The following is a 23,811-nucleotide window of genomic DNA, read 5'->3' as shown; positions in this document are numbered from 1 at the left end:
ATTAACTTCATCTATAAAGTTAGCATATCTCATGAGAGAAGTTTTGCAGAAGATTGCAACTCCTCCTTTACCACATTTTATTAACATACAATTAGAGGAAATATCCTGTGCCTTAGCAGTGCATTTATAATCAGAACGAATAGTATCGCAAAATGGAAGTATGTGCTGTAATAGCTTATGTTCAGTTACGCAAGCTACGTCAACATTATATTTATCCAGCATTGCACTAAAGCTAAGAGCAGAGGACATAATTCCTCTAACATTCCAGGTCAGTATATTAAGATTCATATTAACTTGCAATATAGGCATATTAATACTTATGCATCGTGAAAGCAGGACTAAAATGACAAAGATGACAAAACACATTAACTTACGACAGAACATAATGGCAAATTTATGAACAATTAACTGTCACCCTAGTCACAGAATATCGCATCCTGCACCTTCATTTGCCTCCTGATCGCGATTGCTAAACCTGTCTCGCCAAGATTGATTCCCATACCACCTTCTTACATAAACACCTTTTGGCCATGTTACATCATTTTCAACAGTGTCGCAGTCTGAATTATATACAGTCAGCTTGGCCGATAGACAATTACGTCTACTGTGGATAAACTTTATGGATAACGGATCTATATCGTATTCTTTCAAGAATTTACCGAGGCCTTCAGCAGTAGATTTGACGCCAATGCCACCCACATAAAAGCGCATTGTTCTACGTCTAACTACACCTTCAAATACAACATTCTCATTTTTGTCATCAACATCCTCATGTCCAACAATTCTGAACCTATTTCTAAACCTGATTTACCAAATGATCTAGGTCTTTCTACCTGACCCCCAATAACGGTAGGTATCTTGCTAGGAGGGGTTTTCAAGTCTATACCTTTCACATTACTGTTGCTAGTAATCGGATGCCTAGCGTTCTCTATCCTGGTCGAAGTCGAAGTTAACAGTTTATTTTGATTCTGAATGGGTGTGCGTACAACATTTGTCACATCAGGATGAACACTGGCTTTATAAATCTGTGGGATATTTCCATCGAAGGGGGCGATATGTCTTCTAACGAAAGTCTGTGAAATTATATCCGAACTTTTTGAAACCAGAGTTTGCAGAGCACTGACCCCACTCTTTTCCATAGTTGTTTGGGCCGTTACACCGGTTCGTGACTCCACTGCCGTTGTACCTGGTGTAGAGTCGTCAGCCTCAACCAACACGGGAGACAAACAGTTGGACACTGCAGTTCTGTTCTGAGATTCACTTGATAGGCGGCAGTGTGTATCGCAACCAGTTTTGTTAGAGTCGATCAAGACGGAAGATGAACAGTTAGACACATGAATCTTGTTCTGAGCAGCAACTGATGGAGAGCTATCACCACATCCATTGGGACTACATGATAGGTTACTTACAGCTGGACTATTCGTGCGAACGACATCCGCATAAGACATGGGTTTACTCAAAGATTTCATCAGCTTAACTCTAAGTTGCTCGGTGATGGTGTGGAGAGTTTCATTTTCTTTCATCAACACGCTTTGAGTAGTTTTCAGTGACGTAATCTCATTACGGAGCAGTTCTATTGTTTGAGATTGGGCCTGTACCTTATTGTTTACATCAGCACGGAATGCATTAAGGTCATTCATATTCACCAATGTGATTTGGGTTGCCTTCAGAGATATAATCTCTTCTCTGAGCGAAACGACAGTTTGTTGTAGATGACCGCAATCACTCTTGATTTCCGCTAGCGAGAGTCTTGGTGAATTAATCACTTGTTCTGCTTGCCCTGAGCTATGTTCATCGTCATGTTCACAATGTTCAGCTTGTACATTAGGGTTTGATTTCTTCTTGCTAAAAATAGAATCGATCTCGCAAGGATCCCCTTTTATAAATATAGCTAAAGAATAACAATCCCTTGCATATTTTATTAAACTACTTACACCATTTCTGTTTTTTCTAACAACCAAATATCCAGATGGACAGCCAGGAAAACCTCGTGCTCTACTAAATAAAACTGACCTGTACCAGGTTACAATATCTTCACTGTCGTGTGAAACCTCTAGCAATTTCTCAATATACATGTCTCTGGGTAGATTATCTAGTTCCTGATCAAGTCTTCTAATATAGTCCTGATTGGGAACCTGAGATATGACATCTTGATATGTTGGGCTGTTACAACGCTGACTCGAATCTTGGGCATCTCTGTCAAAACATGTATTATCAACATTCTGTGTACTCGTGTACTGAGGTTGCGAGCATAGATCTGCCTTGTTTGCATTGTCAGGCTCATCACTCACCAAATCTGCGTCATAAAAAGCATTTAAACCACAATTCCCATGTACAGTACAATCACCTTCATTTTCTGTTTCCAGTTCAGTATATTTCTTCCTGGAGCGAGTCTCATAAACAGAATTATCCATGATTTGCACATAAGCACTGCAACGTCCATCTGAACAGTCCGCCATCTTCAATTAGTCTGTGTGTTTTCTCAGCGCAATGTTTTGAAAGCAGGAATAACGTCTGTTTTAAACAGTCAAGAAATATAAAGGGCCCGACTATTCAACCGGTAATTTCAAAGGGGCCGGCCAATCACATGGTAATTGCAACGTGACTGGCCATTCACCCGGTAATTTCAAAGGAAGTGGCTATTCACCTGGTAATTTCAAAGAGGCCGGTAATTCACCTGGCAATTTCAAATGAAACTACGTTGCATAAGACAGCTGCTGTAAACGCCAGCAAGTGGAATCTTGTTATGAATTATAAATGACATATAATTAGTAATCAACAATTTCTCTTCTTCAGTCTTTTTAATTTAACACTATTAACCAGCAAGAGGACCTGCAAGCTTGGTTGTTTAGAGGGGATTGGATATCGCACTGGAAATACATCTCGTATGCCGTTGCTATTTCGATGCCAGTTCCAACAACAATGTAACTTTAGCTACCTGTAATTGAGAATTTATTCTGAGTTCTCATTTTTCCTGCAACTCAAAACTCAAAAGTCATCGTAAGATAAAATCTGAGCTCTAAAACGCGTAGGGCATATATTGTTACGAACTTTCATTCACTGACCCCTCCTTGACCCCCTATCCTTACCTCCAACCAACCAACTTGATGCTTTTAGTACTTGTAGTCGCTTAAAGCAATACACACTAAATTACGTCATCGAGGTCAACAAAGGCGTGATATAAAAACATTTACACATTCTATGTATGTTACCTACCACCACTCTTATAACGTCATCGAGGTCATCGAAGGCGTGATATAACAACATATATACACGCTTTTTATGTTACATACCACCACTCTTATAACGTCATCGAGGTCAACGAAGGAGTGATATAACAACATATATACATGCTTTTAATGTTACCTACCACCATTCTTATAACGTCATCGAGGTCAACAAAGGCGTGATATAACAACATATATACATGCTTTTAATGTTACCTACCACCATTCTTATAACGTCATCGAGGTCAACGAAGGCGTGATATAACAACATATATACATGCTTTTAATGTTGCCTACCACCATTCGTATAACGTCATCGAGGTCAACGAAGGCTTGATATAACAACATTTACACAATCTATGTATGTTACCTACCACCATTCTTATAACGTCATCGAGGTCAAAGAAGGCGTGATATAACAACATATATACATGCTTTTAATGTTACCTACCACCATTCGTATAACGTCATCGAGGTCAACAACAACAAAGGCGTGATATAACAACATATATACATGCTTTTAATGTTACCTACCACCATTCGTATAACGTCATCGAGGTCAACAAAGGCGTGATATAACAACATCTATACATGTTTTTAATGTTACCTACCACCATTTGTATAACGTCATGGAGGTCAACAAAGGCGTGATATAACAACACCTATACATGCTTTTAATGTTACCTACCACCATTCGTATAACGTAATCGAGGTCAACGAAGGCGTGATATAACAGCATATATACACGCTTTTTATGTTACATACCACCATTCGTATAACGTCATCGGGGTCAGCAAAGTTTTGACATAACAACATTTACACAATCTTTGTATGTTACCTACCACCATTCGTATAACGTCCTCGGATTCAACTGATGCGTGATATGACAACATCTGTGGGGAAAAAAGACGATATAAAGTATGATGACTCCCCATTAATAGTCGTCCGAAGTCAAAACAAGTGATTTAATATGATTGAAGTGTATTTGTTATTTCTTTATTTATTTAGGAATGAAAAACCTAAACGAACAGGCGGATTATCCATGAAGAAAGTTTGTTATGCAAATTAGTGCATTAAAGAAAGATCAAAATGAGAACAAAATGTACAAAACGAAGAAAAGCTCCATTCTTAAATATTGTGAGTACGGCGAATTTGAAGTGATCATACACATTTTACTGTCCAGAAAATTATTGGAAGAAATAGCGATAAGGAGGATTTTTTTCTCTGACCTGACTGATTTTTGCATGCTATATATATTTCGGTTATCACAGACAATGACATAAAAAAACAATTATATATATAATGTATATAATGTGTCCCTTAAATTTGTTTAATGTTTAATTTTAACCTTTGGGCATCATGTTGCCACCATAACAGAACTTACTATTCCTTCCTTTCTGTCACATGATTCCGTTAGTGTACGACAGAGTTTCTAGACTGGTATATTGTTACAGGGGGATTTAATCACAGGCAGTATAATAACAATACGAAACCAAAAGGTTAACAGTACATACATGCCATCCAATGATCAGAGGAGTTTCACTGGACCTACAATGAAAGCTATGAAAGAATTGTGCGGAACTCGCAAATCGAATTAGATTTAGCCAAACACAGGCTGAAAACGGTTACAATTCATATCAACTGTGCACTTGATTGATTAAATGTCTTTTTCTCAGATTTGTTTCCTTTCTCGATGCTGTTTCTGAAATAAAGCTTCACTAATAAGAAAAAAGAAAATGTCTTACTTCGAACCAAAACAACTTAAACATGTAAAAGTTGCATTGGTAATTGAGAAAACATTAAAAATAATATTTTGTAAAAAATATTATGTACAATGTAATGCTGTGAAATCACAGAAAATCAAACCTTAAAGAAGGAAACGGTAGGAATATGATATGAATCAGTACCGAACTTCAAATTTGGAGCAAATTTCATTATCTTGAGATGCTTTTTTTGTGGCCTTTGAAATGTTGGATGGTTGATCAGGGCTGGATATTACGTTTATGGTATCTGAAATATTGTTTGGGTGATAAGGCCTGGATTTTGCATTGTCGTATTTGAAATGTTGTATGTGGTGAACCAGTTTTGATTTTGCAGTGTGGTACTTAAAATGTTGTATAGGGAATTAGGTTCAAATTTTACTTTGTGTTCTTGTGGTATTTTAGATGATGCATTGGTGATCGGGTCTGGATTTTACAATGTGATATTTGAAATGTTGTATAGGAGATAAGGTCTGGATTTTACAATGTGATATTTGAAATCTTGTATAGGAGATAAGGTCTGGGTTTTACAATGTGGTATTTGAAATGTTGTATAGGGGATAAGGTCTGGATTTTACAGTGTGATATTTGAAATGATGTATTGGTGGTATGGTCTGGGTTTTGCAATGTGGTATTTGAAATGTTGTATAGGAGATAAGGTCTGGGTTTTACAATGTGGTTTTTGAAATGTTGTATTGGTGATCAGGTCTGGGTTTTACAATGTGGTATTTGAAATGATGTATAGGAGGTAAGGTCTGGGTTTTACAATGTGATATTTGAAATGTTGTATGGGTGATCAGGTCTGGGTTTTACAATGTGGTATTTGAAATGTTGGATGGGTGATCAGGTCTGGATTTTACAATGTGGTATTTGAAATGTATAGGAGGTAAGGTCTGGGTTTTACAATGTGGTATTTGAAATGTTGTATGGGTGATCAGGTCTGGGTTTTACAATGTGGTATTTGAAATGTTGGATGGGTGATCAGGTCTGGGTTTTACAATGTGGTATTTGAAATGTTGTATAGGAGGTAAGGTCTGGGTTTTACAATGTGGTATTTGAAATGTTGTATGGGTGATCAGGTCTGGGTTTTACAATGTGGTATTTGAAATGTTGTATAGAAGGTAAGGTCTGGATTTTACAATGTGGTATTTGAAATGTTGTATAGGAGGTAAGGTCTGGGTTTTACAATGTGGTATTTGAAATGTTGTATAGGAGGTAAGGTCTGGGTTTTACAATGTGGTATTTTAAATGTTGTATAGGTGATAAGGTCTGGGTTTTACAATGTGGTATTTGAAATGTTGTATAGGAGGTAAGGTCTGGGTTTTACAATGTGGTATTTGAAATGTTGTATAGGAGATAAGGTCTGGGTTTTACAATGTGATATTTGAAATGTTGTATGGGTGATCAGGTCTGGGTTTTACAATGTGGTATTTGAAATGTTGTATGGGAGATAAGGTCTGGGTTTTGCAATGTGGTATTTGAAATGTTGTATGGATGATCAGGTTTGATCATGATGATTCTTCAACCTGAATTTTAAAACAGAGATTTTACTCTTCACCTTACAAAGGCAACTTTCAAAAATAAGCGTTTTCTGATTGTTTGATGCAAAATCTCATCCGCAAAAATGTCTGGTAACTATGGATATTTGGCCGTTGCTATGGAAATAACAACACTGTTTTTTTGTCATAGTAACTTACCTCTAATGCTACTGTTTGTTTCGCAGAAGCTATTGCAATATCCTCGTAAAGAGATGCATTATTGATGCCAAGTCCGCAGAAGATGGTAAAAAGCTGGGGATAAAATCATTATATAGTATTCAATTAATTAATGAAAGTAATCACTTATGAAAAAACTTATGGGATATCATGTTTATGTGAACAAAATGTACATATACCCCATCAAGATTAGATAAGCATTATAACACTTTATTTATATGCCAATGTGTCTTGTTGTTGTTGATGTTGCTGTTGTAGGGTTTAACGCCATTTTTCAGCACAAGATAGGCTATACATGGCGGCCAGTATAACTGGTGGAGGAAGAACCCTGGAAAACCCAGGGAAGAACCACAGACCCACGAGAAGCTACTGGCAGGCTTTCCCACGTACCCACGCCAAGGTGTCTGTGTGTATGTATGTATGTATGTATGTATGTGCATGTAAGTGCGTATGTACATCTGTATGTATGTAACCTGTAACTTGCTACTTTCTGAACAAATGCAGTTTTTCTTCAAGGGTAAATTGCCTGCCCATGAGTATTGTATTTTATTGATATCTCATACCCCACATTATGGAGAGCTGGATACGCAAATGATCTTTTCTTTTAGTTGTTTATCTATCATGCCTGTTTACTGAATGGCATTAGAGTTTATGATATGACAGCCCATGTTACTGAATGTCATTCCAGTTTAAGAGACGATATCGTAATTTATTGAATGTCATTCCAATTTAATAAATGGCATCACAAAGTGACAAGAGGTTGAGAGAGAGATGAAGATGGAACTTGTAAAGATAGCACGAACAGGAGTGGGACGACATGTGACATGAGTGTTAGATGGTAAATTGAGAGAGAGAGAGAGAGAAAGAGTGGACAGGGGGTTAAAAGTGGCAATGCACCTACCTCAAACAGCTGATCGTCGTGCTCATCAAATGGCAGACCGTCAAGTTTATTTATAATTTGAGCAACACCTGAAAATACGATTGTAAAGAATGTGTTTTCATGGAGGAACTTCTAGGTGTGAGGCATAAAATAAAAAAGAACACATATAGACTTTCTAACGAAATTGTTTAACATTATATGTAACCATAGTTAAGAAAAACATCCAAATGTAAACCATTTTCAGGACCCCTCTGGTGGCCTAGTTGTTAGAGCGTCCGCCTCAGATGCATGAGGTCGTGGGTTCGATCCATGGCCGAGTCATACCAAAGACTTATAAACATGGTACTAACAGCTACCTCGCTTGGCGCTGAGCTTCAAGAGGTTACAGTTAGGACTGGTCGGCCTGGTGTCAGGATAATGTGACTGGGTGGGACATCATGCTACATGTCTGCGGCATGATGCCCCAGTGCTAGACATCAATATAAGCTGCCACTCTGCAGACGACGTAGCGATATGACTGAGAAATTGCTAAAGCTACGTTAAAAATCCAAATCACACACACACACACACACACACACACACACACACACACACCATTTTCCAGATTAAAACTCCTTTGTAATAGGCGTGTTTCATCTCAGTATTTTCCACGGGCATGAACTATATTATCAATACGCTACTTTCTATTTTAACATATCAATGTCAAAATTTACACATATGTAGGTTTACAACATAATTAAAGACGTCGTAACATCATAGGAAAGAAATGTGTAAAGACTGAGTCATCCGAATATATTTCAGTCACACATTTGCGCGGCTTATTATAATGCGTGAGATAAAATCTTGCATGAGTGCTCATTTCAAATGAAATTTGTCAAACATCGTCGAATAATTTCAGTCTTCTTACGAAAAAGATCACTGGACTCTTTCATAAATTTCAGTTTAAATTAGAACTTTTGTAAGCTCCTCCATGTCTGTCTGTCCGTTTGCCTGTCTGTCTGTCTGCTTGTCTGTATGTATGTATATTTGTTTGTACGTACGTACGTACGCATGTACGTATGTATGTATGTATGTATGTATGTATGTATGTATGTATGTATGTTCCTTTGAAGTTCTATAAACCAAGGATACTTTATAATTTGTTTTGTTTATATAGTTTTGAGATGCACGTGACACAGTGACCCAGAAAGCTGCTAAGTGAACAAAGTGAAGAGGACACTATTATGCTATTTATATATGTGTGTGTGTGTGTGTGTCCACTCGATAATAGGTCGAAAAAGTCTACAGGCAGATCTATCTCAAACACCAAAGCAACTAGGCAATGACCTGTCTTTAATACATTCCCGTTAGACCAAATTATAATAGAGATTAGGTTCGTACTTGCTGCAATTTGATAACTACATGACTACCTATGAGGAAATTAAGCAACTTGACTTGTGAAGCAATTAGGTAAATACTTGATTTATGCTGCAATTAATACTTCACTTCTGCTGCAATTAGGCAAATACCTGACAATGAAGCAATTAGGCATCTACTTGACTTATGAACCAATTTTTCTCACTTTACAGAGGTGACAAGGTTCGTTTTATGTTTAAATGGTATGTTTCTATCTGTTGTGTAATTTTATATCGTATATTTATAAACACCCAAATTTGTCTTTCTGTTTTTAAAACCTTTCAAACAAGAGGTCGCGGGTTCTTAACTCGTAGAGGCATCCCAGTTTTATTTAAATACTGTTTGTATTTTTACGTTCAAAAATTCTTTTTAACTCGCATATCCCATTTTTTTATTGTTAATTTTTATCTTTAAAATTTCAATTATCACTGCTGACCCAAGCGGGACAATAACTAGTTTAAATAATATATTCCTACCATTATTATAATTTTATATTTAAATAATCTGTTTCTATTTTTATTGTAATTTTAGGATTAAATAATCTGTTTCTATCTTTAATGTAATTTTAGGATTTAAATAATCTGTTTCTATCTTTATTGTAATTTTAGGTTTAAATAATCTGTTTCTATCTTTATTGCAATTTTAGGTTTAAATAATCTGTTTCTATCTTTATTGCAATTTTAGGTTTAACTAATCTGTTTCTATCTTTCGTATTCCTTTTAGTGCTCATCTTGTGTATGAAATGTATGTTGGGTTGCTGTACAATTAACACAGTCACCTCATCTTGAAGTTTTGTAATACAATTTTCTTCATATGACATCAGCACATATATAAAGAAATAATGTCAGTAGGACAGCAACACAATTATACATGAAGCAACACAAAACAGACATGTAGCAGCATAATTAGAAATGTAGCAATGCAAAATAGACACTTAGCTTGTTCTTTTTAAAACTTTTTCTCAAAGATTTATTTTTTCTTTTTCCTTTTTTTCAACTTAACTCGAAACGTGTACAAACTGTTTTGTACTTGTACCCATGTATGTGTGTGTGTGTGTGTGTGTGTGTGTGTGTGTATATATATATATATATATATATATATATATATAAATTTATGTACATGTGTGTGTGTGTATCTGTGTGTGTATAACGAGAGAAAGATATGTATGTGAGTGTGGATGAATTGTGAAGGAAAGAACAATCTTGATTAAAATTGAAAAATCGTCATCTCACCTATAATCTGATAATCATGTCGTCGGATTGGCTTGCATAAGATTGACCTGATATGTAAAACTCTGTCTTGTTCAGCCTATGTGAAGAAAAAGAAGAGAACCGTAAAGATTGTACACACACACACACACACACACACACACACACACACACATATATATATATATATATATATATATATATATATATATATATATATATATATATATATATATATATATAACCGAGAAATTTCCCGTGTAGAATCGACATGGTTTGCAACTTTGTATTATTGATAAACACTGTAGACATATCCCAAAGAAAGTGCACACATATCTTTACGATGATCCATATTCTTGTAGGTTATCTGGTGTAATTTCTATTTTCATGTTTTAAATCCAGCCCAAATTCCTTAGTTAAATGTAAAATATGTTCATTATTTATTTATACTTCTGCCATCTAGAAAGATGTATTCATATTTGGTGGATGGAATGAATGTAACCATTGTGACGTGAGAGCCTTTGACCGAGGTAATTTATTATTGCTACTTTTATCATTTTGTTGTCTGATTTATTTTCGAGTCCAATTATGTTCTGTTCGGTTTAGGCTAAAACAGCGTCGATAACTACTAAAATATCAGCTTTCCGCAATGGGGTCCTGTGAAAATTAATGCACTGTGAGGAGATAGCTAAATATAAATACTCAGACTGCTTGAATGTATGGGGTCCTGTGAAAATTAATGCACTGTGAGGAGATAGCTAAATGTAAATACTCAGACTGCTTGAATGTATGGGATCCTGTGAAAATTAATGCACTGTGAGGAGATAGCTAAATGTAAATACTCAGACTGCTTGAATGTATGGGGTCCTGTGAAAATTAATGCACTGTGAGGAGATAGCTAAATATAAATACTCAGACTGCTTGAATGTATGGGGTCCTGTGAAAATTAATGCACTGTGAGGAGATAGCTAAATATAAATACTCAGACTGCTTGAATGTATGTGATCCTGTGAAAATTAATGCACTGTGAGGAGATAGCTAAATGTAAATACTCAGACTGCTTGAATGTATGGGGTCCTGTGAAAATTAATGCACTGTGAGGAGATAGCTAAATGTAAATACTCAGACTGCTTGAATGTATGGGGTCCTGTGAAAATTAATGCACTGTGAGGAGATAGCTAAATATAAATACTCAGACTGCTTGAATGTATGGGGTCCTGTGAAAATTAATGCACTGCGAGGAGATAGCTAAATCCAAATACACAGACTGCTTGAATGTATGGGGTCCTGTGAAAATTAATGCACTGTGAGGAGATAGCTAAATGTAAATACTCAGACTGCTTGAATGTATGGGTCCTGTGAAAATTAATGCACTGTGAGGAGATAGCTAAATGTAAATACTCAGACTGCTTGAATGTATGGGGTCCTGTGAAAATTAATGCACTGTGAGGAGATAGCTAAATATAAATACTCAGACTGCTTGAATGTATGGGGTCCTGTGAAAATTAATGCACTGTGAGGAGATAGCTAAATATAAATACTCAGACTGCTTGAATGTATGACATTCATCATCACGTGAGTGTATCAACGCATTCGTTTCCCGATTTAACGATTACTTTTAGATTTGTGCTTATCAGTAAATTTAGCTTTCATGTAGCGACGATCTTGATAGTTTAACTTCTGTGTTAGGAAAGGACGACTGACAAAATAAAGTACGCAGTAGAAAGGAGTTTAAATGCAGAGAAAAACCAAAGGCACTTTTATTTCTAAATTTCTCAAAATGATGCCTTAAACACATTATATTTATCTTTAATACAACAACCCCATCCCTGCCACCCCCCCCCCAACACACACACACACACACACACACACACACACGCGCGCGCGCACACACACTCAAACACCCACACACGTTCCTTAGAACTGGCGACGCCGTTGTGTTCCCTTAAGTATTAGTCTATAGTTTTGAGTTTATAATTTGCCTGAATTGAAGTCTAGAATACATATTGATATTCTTTGTTGTGTTTTGAACTTTAAGGTATTTTCTCCAAATATTCACCAGGTCGTCAAAGCGTTGATTAGAAATAGCTTTAAAAACCAAAAGCAATTAGCACTTGGTCATAGGACCGATCCTAAATGGTTTTACAAAATCACCAACACTCACCAGTTGGTCAAAGCGTGGATCCTGAATGGCTTCAGAAAAATTGATGGTTTCTCCTGTAATCAGGACAAGCTCCGCTGTTCTGTTCTCTAAGGTGTCATTCTTCTCTGACCTGCTCAAGATACAAGACAGAAGTATGACAATGATAGTGCCATAACGCTACACGGGTATGCAGATGATGGTTTACTATACGTATTATATCCTTGCAGCCAGAATACGTATATTACGGTCTATCCGACATATTTAGTCGAATTCGGTATACAAAAGTGTTCTGGTTCCCTGCCTTCCTTACTAAGTTAGTAATGTACTGAATATGACAGGTTAGCAGACTAAACAAATGTTCTGGTTCCCTGCCTTTCTTACTAAGTTAGTAATGTACTGAATATGACAGGTTAGCAGACTAAACAAATGTTCTGGTTCCCTGCCTTTCTTACTAAGTTAGTAATGTACTGAATATGACAGGTTAGCAGACTAAACACCGGTAATTAATAACTATATTAGGTCTGTCCAGTTGTCAGAATACAAAGTAAAATAATGGTTTTCCACAAGATACGAGGATATAATATAAATAATTAGAACCAGAGTGCCGGAAAAAAGAATTTATGAGAACTAAAGCAGCATGTGCTGGTATAAGTGTAGTTAGAATGAACGTCCTCGAAAAGTCCCCTGTGTTGCCTGTTAAGAGATAACGCCATCTTTTACGATGATAAAAGAACAGTGAAAGTCACAAATGACCTAGTCTTTATCATTTTGCGTGAGAGTAACTCATTAAAGAGTATGCACAAACCAGAAATGTTATCGATACTGTGTGAGTATGAAATATAAAAAATCCCAGAACTTCAATTGCTGTTGCGTCTGCAAAATAATCACTGTTATTACCACAGAATCAAAATAAAACTGTCTAAATATTGAACACATGAAATCTTGATCCTAAGGACAGTCCCTAAAATACCGGTATTGGCTGAAAATAACATTTCACCATAGTCTCATAGCATTTGTCAGTAACTAAATATACCGGTAGATTTATTGGCTGAAAATAACATTTCACCATGATCTGATACCATTTGTCAGTAACTAAATATACCGGTAGATTTATTGGCTGAAAATAACATTTCACCATGATCTGATACCATTTGTCAGTAACTAAATATACCGGTAGACTTATTGGCTGAAAATAACATTTCACCATGATCTGATAGCATTTGTCAGTAATTAAATATGCCGGTAGACTTATTGGCTAAAAAGAACATTTCACCATGATCTGATACCATTTGTCAGTAAATAAATATACCGGTAGATTTATTGGCTGAAAGGAACATTTCACCATGATCTGATAGCATTTGTCAGTAAATAAATATACCGGTAGATTTATTGGCTGAAAGGAACATTTCACCATGATCTGATAGCATTTGTGAGTAAATAAAAATATCGGTGGATTTTTTTTTCTACATGATCGGCTGTTTTTCCTTGAAAACATTTTACCCTAAAGAAAATATATAATCTTCAGACGAAAACTTAGTTTAATTTTTCAAGAGGATAGATTTAAATTTCAAAGTAATCGTATGCAACTTAATACAACATAAAACGACAGAAGTAAATCTGCAAACATATTTGAAGTGATTTTCTAGACAATAAATACTATTAAACTATTCATATCGTTCAAATTACCGAAAGTTTCAAGAAGATACATCTTCAGAGAAATTTAAGTTAACACAATTTGAAATTCTACAAAATAATAATAATTAATTGATTTTAATGTTGGTATAAGCTCATACAAGGCAGTATTAAAGAACTCCTTATGTTTACTGAGCATTTGCAAAAGTATATGTTTTAAATCCTATCACCTTTATTCCTTACAATCGTAAAAGTAAGCATGTTTAAAATCGTGTTACCTTTATGGTATGCCATCTCAATAATACGCATGTTTTAAATCGAACAACATGTATTGTTTATAATCTCGTGAATTAAAAACTTTATTGGATTATAGCGAGATGTTGTTGGCTTCTCTTCTAACAAAGGCTTGAAATATATCAATTTACTTCGCATGCACTGGATTGCTAAACATACATCGATCAGATTTGAAACAACATAAAAAAGAAAGGCGACAACAAAACAAGAAACGACACAATCCAATATGACAAATGGATATTTCTCTTCGCCTCAGTTGCTTGTAATTTATATCCATACCTCTATACCTTGATTTAATAACTATCTAGAATGTTCGATGACTTCAAATTATCATGCTAATTAACGCTGAAATCAAATGAAAGAGTTTGTATGCAGGTAAAAGGTCACAGTGCACTAGAGAACATAGAATCAATAGCACTCTCTTGTGTTTTCTTTAAATAGCTTCTCAGGAAGAGACACAAAGTTTAATAGTACCGAATTCAAGACTCAAGGCAGAACATATGAATCAAGCGCGTTTTAGAGTAAGCGAACAGTGTTTAGAGCACGAATGTTAAGTTCAACTGTGAGGGTCTTTGAGGGTTTAAACTCGTTGCTAAGTGCATCGGCATACATTTGCACACATTAAGCCACTGGTCTTTTAGTTCAAATTTGTTTCTTTCATGTGTGAACAACATTGCTGACTTCGGTGTCATTAGCTTACTTACGGTAGGTAACTCTTAAAGGTACCAAAAATAGACTCTCCACAAATCAGATCTAGATTTAGATAATATTTTAAGAAATAAAACTTAAAACATAGAACCAGTCATGTTAAGCATGTAGTATTTTAACACTTCTAAACAACCGTGGAAATGTATCTTCCTCTGTAAATGTAATATACCACTGCCACGATTTTAGCAAGAACTTATTGGGGGAGGATATTAAAAACCATACATTTCTGTGTATAGACAGACAAAACGCACATAATAATGTCTAAGATTGCAAAGAAATCACTCAGTACGAGCCATGCACTAATGTAGCTTAGTGTGTGTAAACCGCTTTGGTTAAAAGAAGTGAAATAAATCTAAACTTTTGAGTAACCTGTTTGTAAACATATGATTTGGTTTATGTTTTTAAACACTTTCTTCCCATTGCGTGTTATCCGTTATTTCTGAAGATCTTTACGATCTTTGAAGAATTTCTTCATTTATTGTCGGTTTTTTTTCTCATCAAATACTGTTTGTTTACCATTACGATGTTTCCTTTTGTTTCAGTTTTCTCTTTTGTGTTTCTCTTTCTATGTTATTTCCTTCATCTTTTCTTACATCATATTTTTCCTTTGAAATCTTACTATATTTCAATTTCCCGTCTCTTTGTTTCTTTTAATGTTTATTGTGTCAACTCCAATGCACCTTATCTATATTCATTGTTGTCTCTTTCTTATACCAGCATACTGTTGCACTTTGTTTTGTTTTTTTAAATCTACCATTCTCGTCTTTTTTGTATTTTCATCTTCCTCCTTGTCTTCAGTTTATTCCCTTCAGCATTTGCAGAACATTTCACTACTTAGAATATAAAAGTATCAGTAAATCAATGTTACACCAACCACCAGTGTATTTGCTGCATATAGGAAGTGTATCCCTTTCATTTTGTACAATATAATTTGTTGCTATTGTTACAAGTTTGACAAATTAAGTTTGTCAGCTGTAAATTGTTCGGGAAGTGTAAAATCAATTTGAGAGAAGAGATATTTGAAACTATTTAAAACCAAAGAAATACTTAACTTATACAAGTCAAGAGACCACCTTATGTATAAATTGCGGAACTACATTACATTGACTTGGGTATATAATTCAATGTTTAAAATTCCTTTCTATGTAATTCAAGAAGAGTGCCTTCTTTGCCATATAAAATCAAATAACCAAGAACGCCATTCAAGACATGTCAATACAAACTTAAAGACTTGCTTTAATTGTTATATATGGTCCTAACCTTGATAAGCCAGGCTTTTACCACCAAATGAAGAACAATTAGAAATTACTTCAGTAAATTGTGTGATTATTGGAGGTGAATGTAACTCAGAAATTGGTCTATTATGTAAATTGCATTGCTTGTTTGTTAGTTTTTTTTTTAAATATATACTTTATTCATTATATGATATGCATAACTTTCTTCAGAACATGGCCTTGTCTGATATCAAGTTAATTTTGTACCTAACCTGAATCATTGATTTTGTTTTATTCTGTAAACAACTAATACATAGCCAATGTTTTCTCTACGGGTATGGATTTAATAATAGGATCATTATTAATAGAAGTAAACATGTTTATTTTGGTCTGAGACAAGGACATTCTATTTTCGATGTTCTTTTAATAATTTTAGTAATAATCCTTCTAATTGGAACTAAGGGTTTATCTTGCAAACATTTGGAACCTGATATAAAGATATTTTCCATTACAAAATATTTTTATGGAAAATGCTGATTGTGAATTTTGTTATTGGGAAAACGTATTTATTCATGTTGTAAGATCATAGTAGAATAAGTTGTAATATTTTTACGAATGGTAATTCATTTGGTCTGGAATTTATTTATTCAATTTGTTTTTCACTAGAAATATAAAGTGCTCATTAAAAATATCATTCTTGAAAATAGAGACTAAATTGATAGTGAAATTTCAGATAAGGATATGTTCTTGGATTGTATTATTGTTATTCAACAAAAGACTGCTGGTACATCACCACGATACGGGCCACCACATGCACATCAACACTTCCACTGTAGAATTTATTTTGGAATATCACTAGAGTTTATTCACAACTTTAAATATTAGGACTGGTGTTAGAGACTCGAAGTTTATTTAGGACTTATTTCCCAATACCGTAAGTCCGTTTTCCATTTTTCTCCTTGTAATCTATGGAAATAGTTATTTGTTGAATTTTATAAAACTTGCTGGTTCTCACTCTTTTCTATTACTTATTGTTAGAACGTAGAGTCGTAATAGGTCTCAAAATTGATGTCTAAAATTATGCTATATAAAACCATCTTAGGACAATATATCTTGCAGTTGATATATGAACAAAACATAACCGGGATGACATTTGGCGAGAGAGGAATTTCCATATGGAAAGATATATCAGAGAGAAACGTAACCCAATTACGTAAACCAGAGATTTTTTCCCCGATTTTGTTTTGCAGATGTTGATGAATCTATCATAGATCCCTGCTCCATAACTGGACACTCGATTTAAATAATGACTTTAGCCTTTAGAAAAAGGGATCAACACAAAATAACGCTTTAGTACGAAATTTACATTATCACTTGTTAGAATTCATATTTGTAAAGGTCAATATATTACCAGGCATCCAATTATCCAAGGATACAGAATAATACTAATTATTTGGAACAAAATACATGAACCAAAGCAATTCAACATGCTAAAGACCAAAATGAGTCAGTTGGTTGAAATTTGTAGGGTACAATAAAAGGCCCGAGAATATGATCAGAAGCGATATGACTCAAGAAAAATAACGGGCATCACCTATTTACTTCATTTTTTTTAAAAGTAGAAATAATATAAGAAAAATTGTGTCTAATCTATAAATAAATACTACACGAGTCCAATGATGCCTAATTTATAAACAGACATTACATCAGTACAATGGTGTCTAATTTATAAACAGACATTACATCAGTACAATGGTGTCTAATTTATAAATAGACATTGCATCAGTACGATGGTGTCTAAAATGTATAAAAGATATTACATCAGTACAATGGTATCTAATTTATAAACAGACATTACATCAGTACAATGGTGCCTAATTTATAAATGATATTACATCAGTACAATGGTGTCTAATTTATAAGTAGACATTACATTAGTACGATGGTGCCTAATTTATAAATGATATTACATCAGTACAATGGTGTCTAATTTATAAACATACATTACATCAGTACAATGGTGTCCAATTTATAAACAGACATTACATCAGTACAATGGTGTCTAATTTACAAACAGACATTACATCAGTACAGTGGTGTCTAATTTATAAACAGACATTACATCAGTACAGTGGTGTCTAATTTATAAACAGACATTACATCAGTACAGTGGTGTCTAATTTATAAACAGACATTACATCAATATCAGTACTATTGAGCCTAATTTGTTAATAGACATTACATTATAAATATTGCCTAATTTATAAATAGACGTTACATCAGTACAGTGGTGTCTGGTTTATAAATAGACGTTACATCAGTACAATGGTGCCTAATTTGTAAAAAGACATTACATTATAGATAGTGCCTAATTTTATAATAGACATTGCATCAGTATAATGGTGCCCGATTTACAAATAGAAACGCTAGATAGTTTATTTTAAAAACTCATTCGGGTGGGACAAACAGGAATTTCCTAAAGCACAAGCATGAACAAATCCTAATTTTATTATTGGAAATTCTAGTCTATTATACATAGACAAGGTTCAAAGCAAAATTATGCAGTCAACTTAGGAACTGAAGATGGTTCACGAATCCATTTTAATAAATTTAAGATTTTTTGTAGTAGTCCTGAGTTTTATGCAGATTTTTTTATATCAACGGTTTTGTAAGTTCTGCAATATCAAAGAGAGGCAATTGTTACGTCAATGCTACCAATGTATACATCTCTTTTAGACACGAATTACAATACACCTCTATGCAATACTACAAGTGTATACATCTCTTTTAGACACGAATTATAATGCACCTCTATGCAATACTACCAGTGTATACATCTCTTTTAGACACGAATTATAATGCACCTCTATGCAATACTCAGGAAGCAGCCTCAGTCGTAAAATTGCGATAATTAATGTGAGAATGAATGGAATTAAACAAAACTTGTCTCACCGAGTAATCATACTTCAAAGCAGTAAATCGTGTCAAACCAATTTCGCCAATAAGTGATTTTCAAACTAAAATTGGAAATATGTCCAATAATGTATTAACTCTTTCGGAAATCGTCGTGTACAAGATATTTCATCTTTAATTTATGTCCACAAAAGAAATCAATCTTCAACAAATTCATATGGTGGACACAAACATGAACAGCGTTTGGGGGTGGCAAGTGGGGCGACCGCCCCAGGACGCTTTTGAGGGGGCCTCGCGCTTTAGGCCAAAAACATTGTCGTCATGTTATTATTTCGATTAAAAAAACCGTTGTCCACAAACAGGAATTATTTTATGAATAATGAAAAAAACTAAATTCTTGCGCCAAATCGCGAAAGTTAATCTAGTCTAGACATAATCAATGTTTGCAGTAGCATACCACCTGAGATACCGATACTCTGGCCCCGCGCGGTCATGGTCGGCCCTAGGGCCCGCGTACTCCTAACGCTGCCTCTGGACATAAAGCGAGTGCAATCGTTTGCAAATTTCATTGGATACACGACAGAACGTATGCTATGTGTAACATTTAACATTAAAAGCAATGATATCATTAACTTATATGGGGTCCCCAAACCTCCAACAGTTCTACGGCCTCGAGGGCCCAGTGAGCTAACACATCTAGGGCCCAGTGATCTAAGGTCTCGGGTTCAAGTGATCTAAGAAGCTAGCCTTTACAGACCACTCACACGTCTCATCTCTGTCCGCGTGAGTTCTATTCTCGGCTCAACTAACGTGGGTACATGATAAGCTTGCCTGTAGCTTCGCGAGAGTATGTGGTTCTTTCCGGTGTCGTTCCGGGTTCATCCTCAACCAAAATGTACCGGCTGCCGTGTACATCATATCATGTATCGAAAGAAAGGGTTAAACATCACAAACCCAAATCAAACCAAACTTTATATCTAGCCGATGAAATTGTACACTGAATACTGTAGATTTAATCATGAATAACAAACATATACCTCATTTTAAGAAAGAATTGAAGCTACTCTTGCATAAACAAATTTAATATGGGAAACTCCTCTATACCAAACTGCAACTATATAAGAAACATTCTTGTAAACTGCATATTATTTTATCTCCATTTGAAATCCATAGTGATGTATGTATTGATATGTTTGTATGCATTAAATTGTACAGTTTATATCCTTGTAACACAAGGCTTCCATAAGCAGTCCCTATGTCCTTGTAACACAAGGCTTCCATAAGCAGTCTCTTTGTCATTGTAACACAAGGCTTCCTTAAGCAGTCCCTTTGTCGTTGTAACATAAGGCTTCCGTAAGCAGTCTCTTTCTTATTTAAGCGTTTCTGCAGACTTTTATTTTAGAATAGTAAGTAATTATACAGCGTCTTCGTTTCATCTAGCTTCTCATCATGCAACAGTTATAAACTGTTATGTTGATCCACTATATCAAGAGTAACAGCAGTGTAGGTGGTGATTTCATTAACGTACTCTTGCATAAACAAATTTAATATGGGAGCACGATATAAAAATCTGGAGATACGTTTCCTAGTCTGAGTAAGCAAATACGTGACAAATATAAGTAGTATGACAAAGGTCACATGCCAAGGACAAATATAAGTAGTATGACAAAGGTCACATGCCAAGGACAAATATAAATAGTATGACAAAGGTCACATGCCAAGGACAAATACGAAGACAATGCCAGTGATATAACTCACGCTTTTACACACTGGAATGAGTACAAGTGCTATTTATACACGTACGGACAAACATAGCATGCAATATGGCTGAACAATGACAGTAACATAATACGGTTTTGTTACATAAAATGTGACAAAGCATTTAATGAAATAACGCTCGTTGAATATGTATTATATAGGATTAGTAAGGGTCAGTCTGCCATGATATGGCTTTCGAAAAGAATTACAACAAGCAAAAGCATGACATTTTCGAACATGCAGAGCAAATCGTTTTTTGCATGTCGTACTACTCTATACGGTACTATAAAGAACCACGTGTAAATGTTACATATGACGACACATATTATTCTTCTTTCAGGATAGGATTACCTTGAACATGTACAGAACCTTTGGAAACAGCAAACTCCATGATCGTCGTCCAGCTTCCTGTTTGAAAACCGCTGTCGCCTTCTATGATTTAAATGTGAACAATAAAGAAAGAAAATGTGCAAGGAAAATGATGACCAGTGTGATGTATATATAAGTAACAACGACAAGTGTGATGTATATATGAGTAACAACGACCAGTGTTATGTATATATGAGTAACGTTGACCGTGTGATGCAAATATGAGTAACGTCGATCGTGTGATGTATACATGAGTAACGTAGACCGTGTGATGTATATATGAGTAACGTCGATCGTGTGATGTATATATGAGTAACGTAGACCGTGTGATGTATATATGAGTAACGTCGATCGTGTGATGTATATATGAGTAACGCCGATCGTGTGATGTATATATGAGTAACGTAGACCGTGTGATGTATATATGAGTAACGTCGATCGTGTGATGTATATATGAGTAACACTGACCGTGTGATGTATATATGAGTAACGTCGATCGTGTGATGTATATATGAGTAACGTCGATCGTGTGATGTATATATGAGTAACGTAGACCGTGTGATGTATATATGAGTAACGTCGACCGTTTGATGTATATATGAGTAACAATGACCAGTGCAACGAGAGCAATATAATCTTTATTGCAGCATACATATTATACATAGGTGTGCGCATATTTTGCAGGTAAATTCTCAAACTTCCCAAACATAACAAATACTGTAGTATCTTGTTCGTTTTATAAATTACTTCGAATATGCCTGGTTTTCACGACACTGTAAAATATAGTCGACAGAATATAAAGTGAAAATATGAAGCAAATATGGAGAAAACGTCTTTGGATTTATTTTGAAATGATGTTTAAAATCGAATGAGAAGAACATCAGTAGATAAAGTTAAAGACAAATCATGTCACCTTGGCTCCTTAGCAACAGCAAGGATGCATTCACAGAAGAGATAAAGATGCAGAGATTTCATCGTCATTTGCTTACTAACAATAATTTCCAATTTATATTTGGCAAACAGTGTGCATAGTGGAGACAAGAGGTGAAATAAAATGATTCAAAATTTAATTTAATGTCCTAGGTCACCATATTAGGTTCTGTATACGCACATAACACTCACACACATACATATATGTATTTGTATTGCAAAGACACTATTGGACGATGCTAGGCAATTGAAATTTACTTTTGGAGCACTTTGCTATTGTAAAAACCTAATTGGGACAATGTAGATATAAGGATTATATATATATATATATATATATATATATATATATATATATATATATATATATATATATATATATATATATATATGATTCATAAACTCGAGTAATTAAGGTAAATTCGTAATTAAGTGCGTAATTAAGGTAAAACGGAGCTCTGCAATCAGATATCTATACCATTATTACTGATGTCAGAATATTGCATAATATGTTCATCAGAAACATTTGTTTCAAAAACTCATTTATATTAAGTTATATGGGCTTTTAGGACTATTATCTGAACAAATACAAGTTTCCTTGAAAATCTATTTGGGCTGAGAAAATGCGCATCCGATCGATTCCTATAGATAACTTAGAGGTATATTTAAGTACAGAGAAGTAACTTTGACCAGTTAAGATAATTTCAACTCAAATCCCCTTTCAAGTATCATTCCATTTTGTGTTTGCCATCTTGCTTCATAATCGAATCGCTACAATCCTCTTCACCCTTTAATAATCCCAAAAATTTTTAAACAAGTAGTTCTCATTAAGATTATGTTGTTTCTAATTGCTATGTCCCATTCATCGCCTTATACTATTAAAATTGAGACTAGATAAATCTATACGTGTTAAGTACAAGCCCGAACTGAAGGAATTTCGTTAAACACTTAATTTTGAAATGAAATAAATAGTAGTTGAGATTTAATATGATAGATGTTTTAATTAAAAGGCAGAATGTTTTTAATTAGTGCAATATATGAATCAACGGGAATTTAAGCTGGAACACAAAACCCAATATTCTTGTATCAGTGGGATACTTGCTGTACATTTTCAGACACATTAGCATTCGATACCTTCAAGAATATATTAATCCGGATGCTCTTAATGAAAGTAAAGTCAATGCAAATGACGATGTAGTCCAGATTCGTCGTTATCTAGGAAATATGACGATGTAGTCCAGATTCGTCGTTATCTAGGAAATATGACGATGTAGTCCAGATTCGTCGTTATCTAGGAAATATGTGGACGTTGTTCGATATCGAGATAATGCATTAACAGAAATATCAAAAAAATTGTAGATGGCTTCTTCTAAACTGTAATTCAAGAAGGTTTTGCTATTTATGGAACGTTCTGGCCGCTTAAGATTTTCTTCTCAGATACTATCTGTTCACAGTGAACGTTTTCTATTTTATTTTCGAATATAAATGATAAGCTTTTAGTGATATTCGACAAAAATTCTCGATTAAATTCCTTTTTTGTGAGATAAAGTATATCGATTATTAGAAGGAAATGATTAGGCTTACTCTAATTTGTTATATAACTTGCAATCAAAGCAATTTTAAAATAATATTCCCACAGTAAATATGGTTGTGAATCTTGAAATTCTC

General features: G+C 34.7%; 1 protein-coding gene across 2 annotated transcripts in view; it reads right to left on the bottom strand.

Moving 5' to 3' along the window:
• The window catches only part of LOC149791173 (dual 3',5'-cyclic-AMP and -GMP phosphodiesterase 11A-like), a 325,685-nt gene that overhangs the window by 46,678 nt on the left and 255,196 nt on the right, over nt 1–23,811 (bottom strand). Inside the window, exons 7-12 of one of the 2 annotated variants that reach the window (XM_089969623.1) lie at nt 21,199–21,279; nt 12,350–12,458; nt 10,210–10,285; nt 7,604–7,671; nt 6,685–6,777; nt 4,070–4,120 (exon numbers count right to left, since the gene is read on the bottom strand). In XM_089969623.1, coding sequence (XP_089825749.1) covers nt 4,070–4,120; nt 6,685–6,777; nt 7,604–7,671; nt 10,210–10,285; nt 12,350–12,458; nt 21,199–21,279 — 478 coding nt within the window. The remainder of the gene's footprint in view (nt 1–4,069; nt 4,121–6,684; nt 6,778–7,603; nt 7,672–10,209; nt 10,286–12,349; nt 12,459–21,198; nt 21,280–23,811) is intronic. The other variant, XM_089969625.1, reaches the window with a different exon arrangement.

This window comes from Sinohyriopsis cumingii, chromosome 9 (genome assembly GCF_028554795.1).
Source record: "Sinohyriopsis cumingii isolate HCF-2022 chromosome 9, ASM2855479v2, whole genome shotgun sequence".
Taxonomy (NCBI): Eukaryota; Metazoa; Mollusca; class Bivalvia; order Unionida; family Unionidae; genus Sinohyriopsis; species Sinohyriopsis cumingii.
The sequence above is the reverse complement of the archived record's forward strand: the minus strand, read 5'-3'. Positions and strand labels throughout refer to the sequence as shown.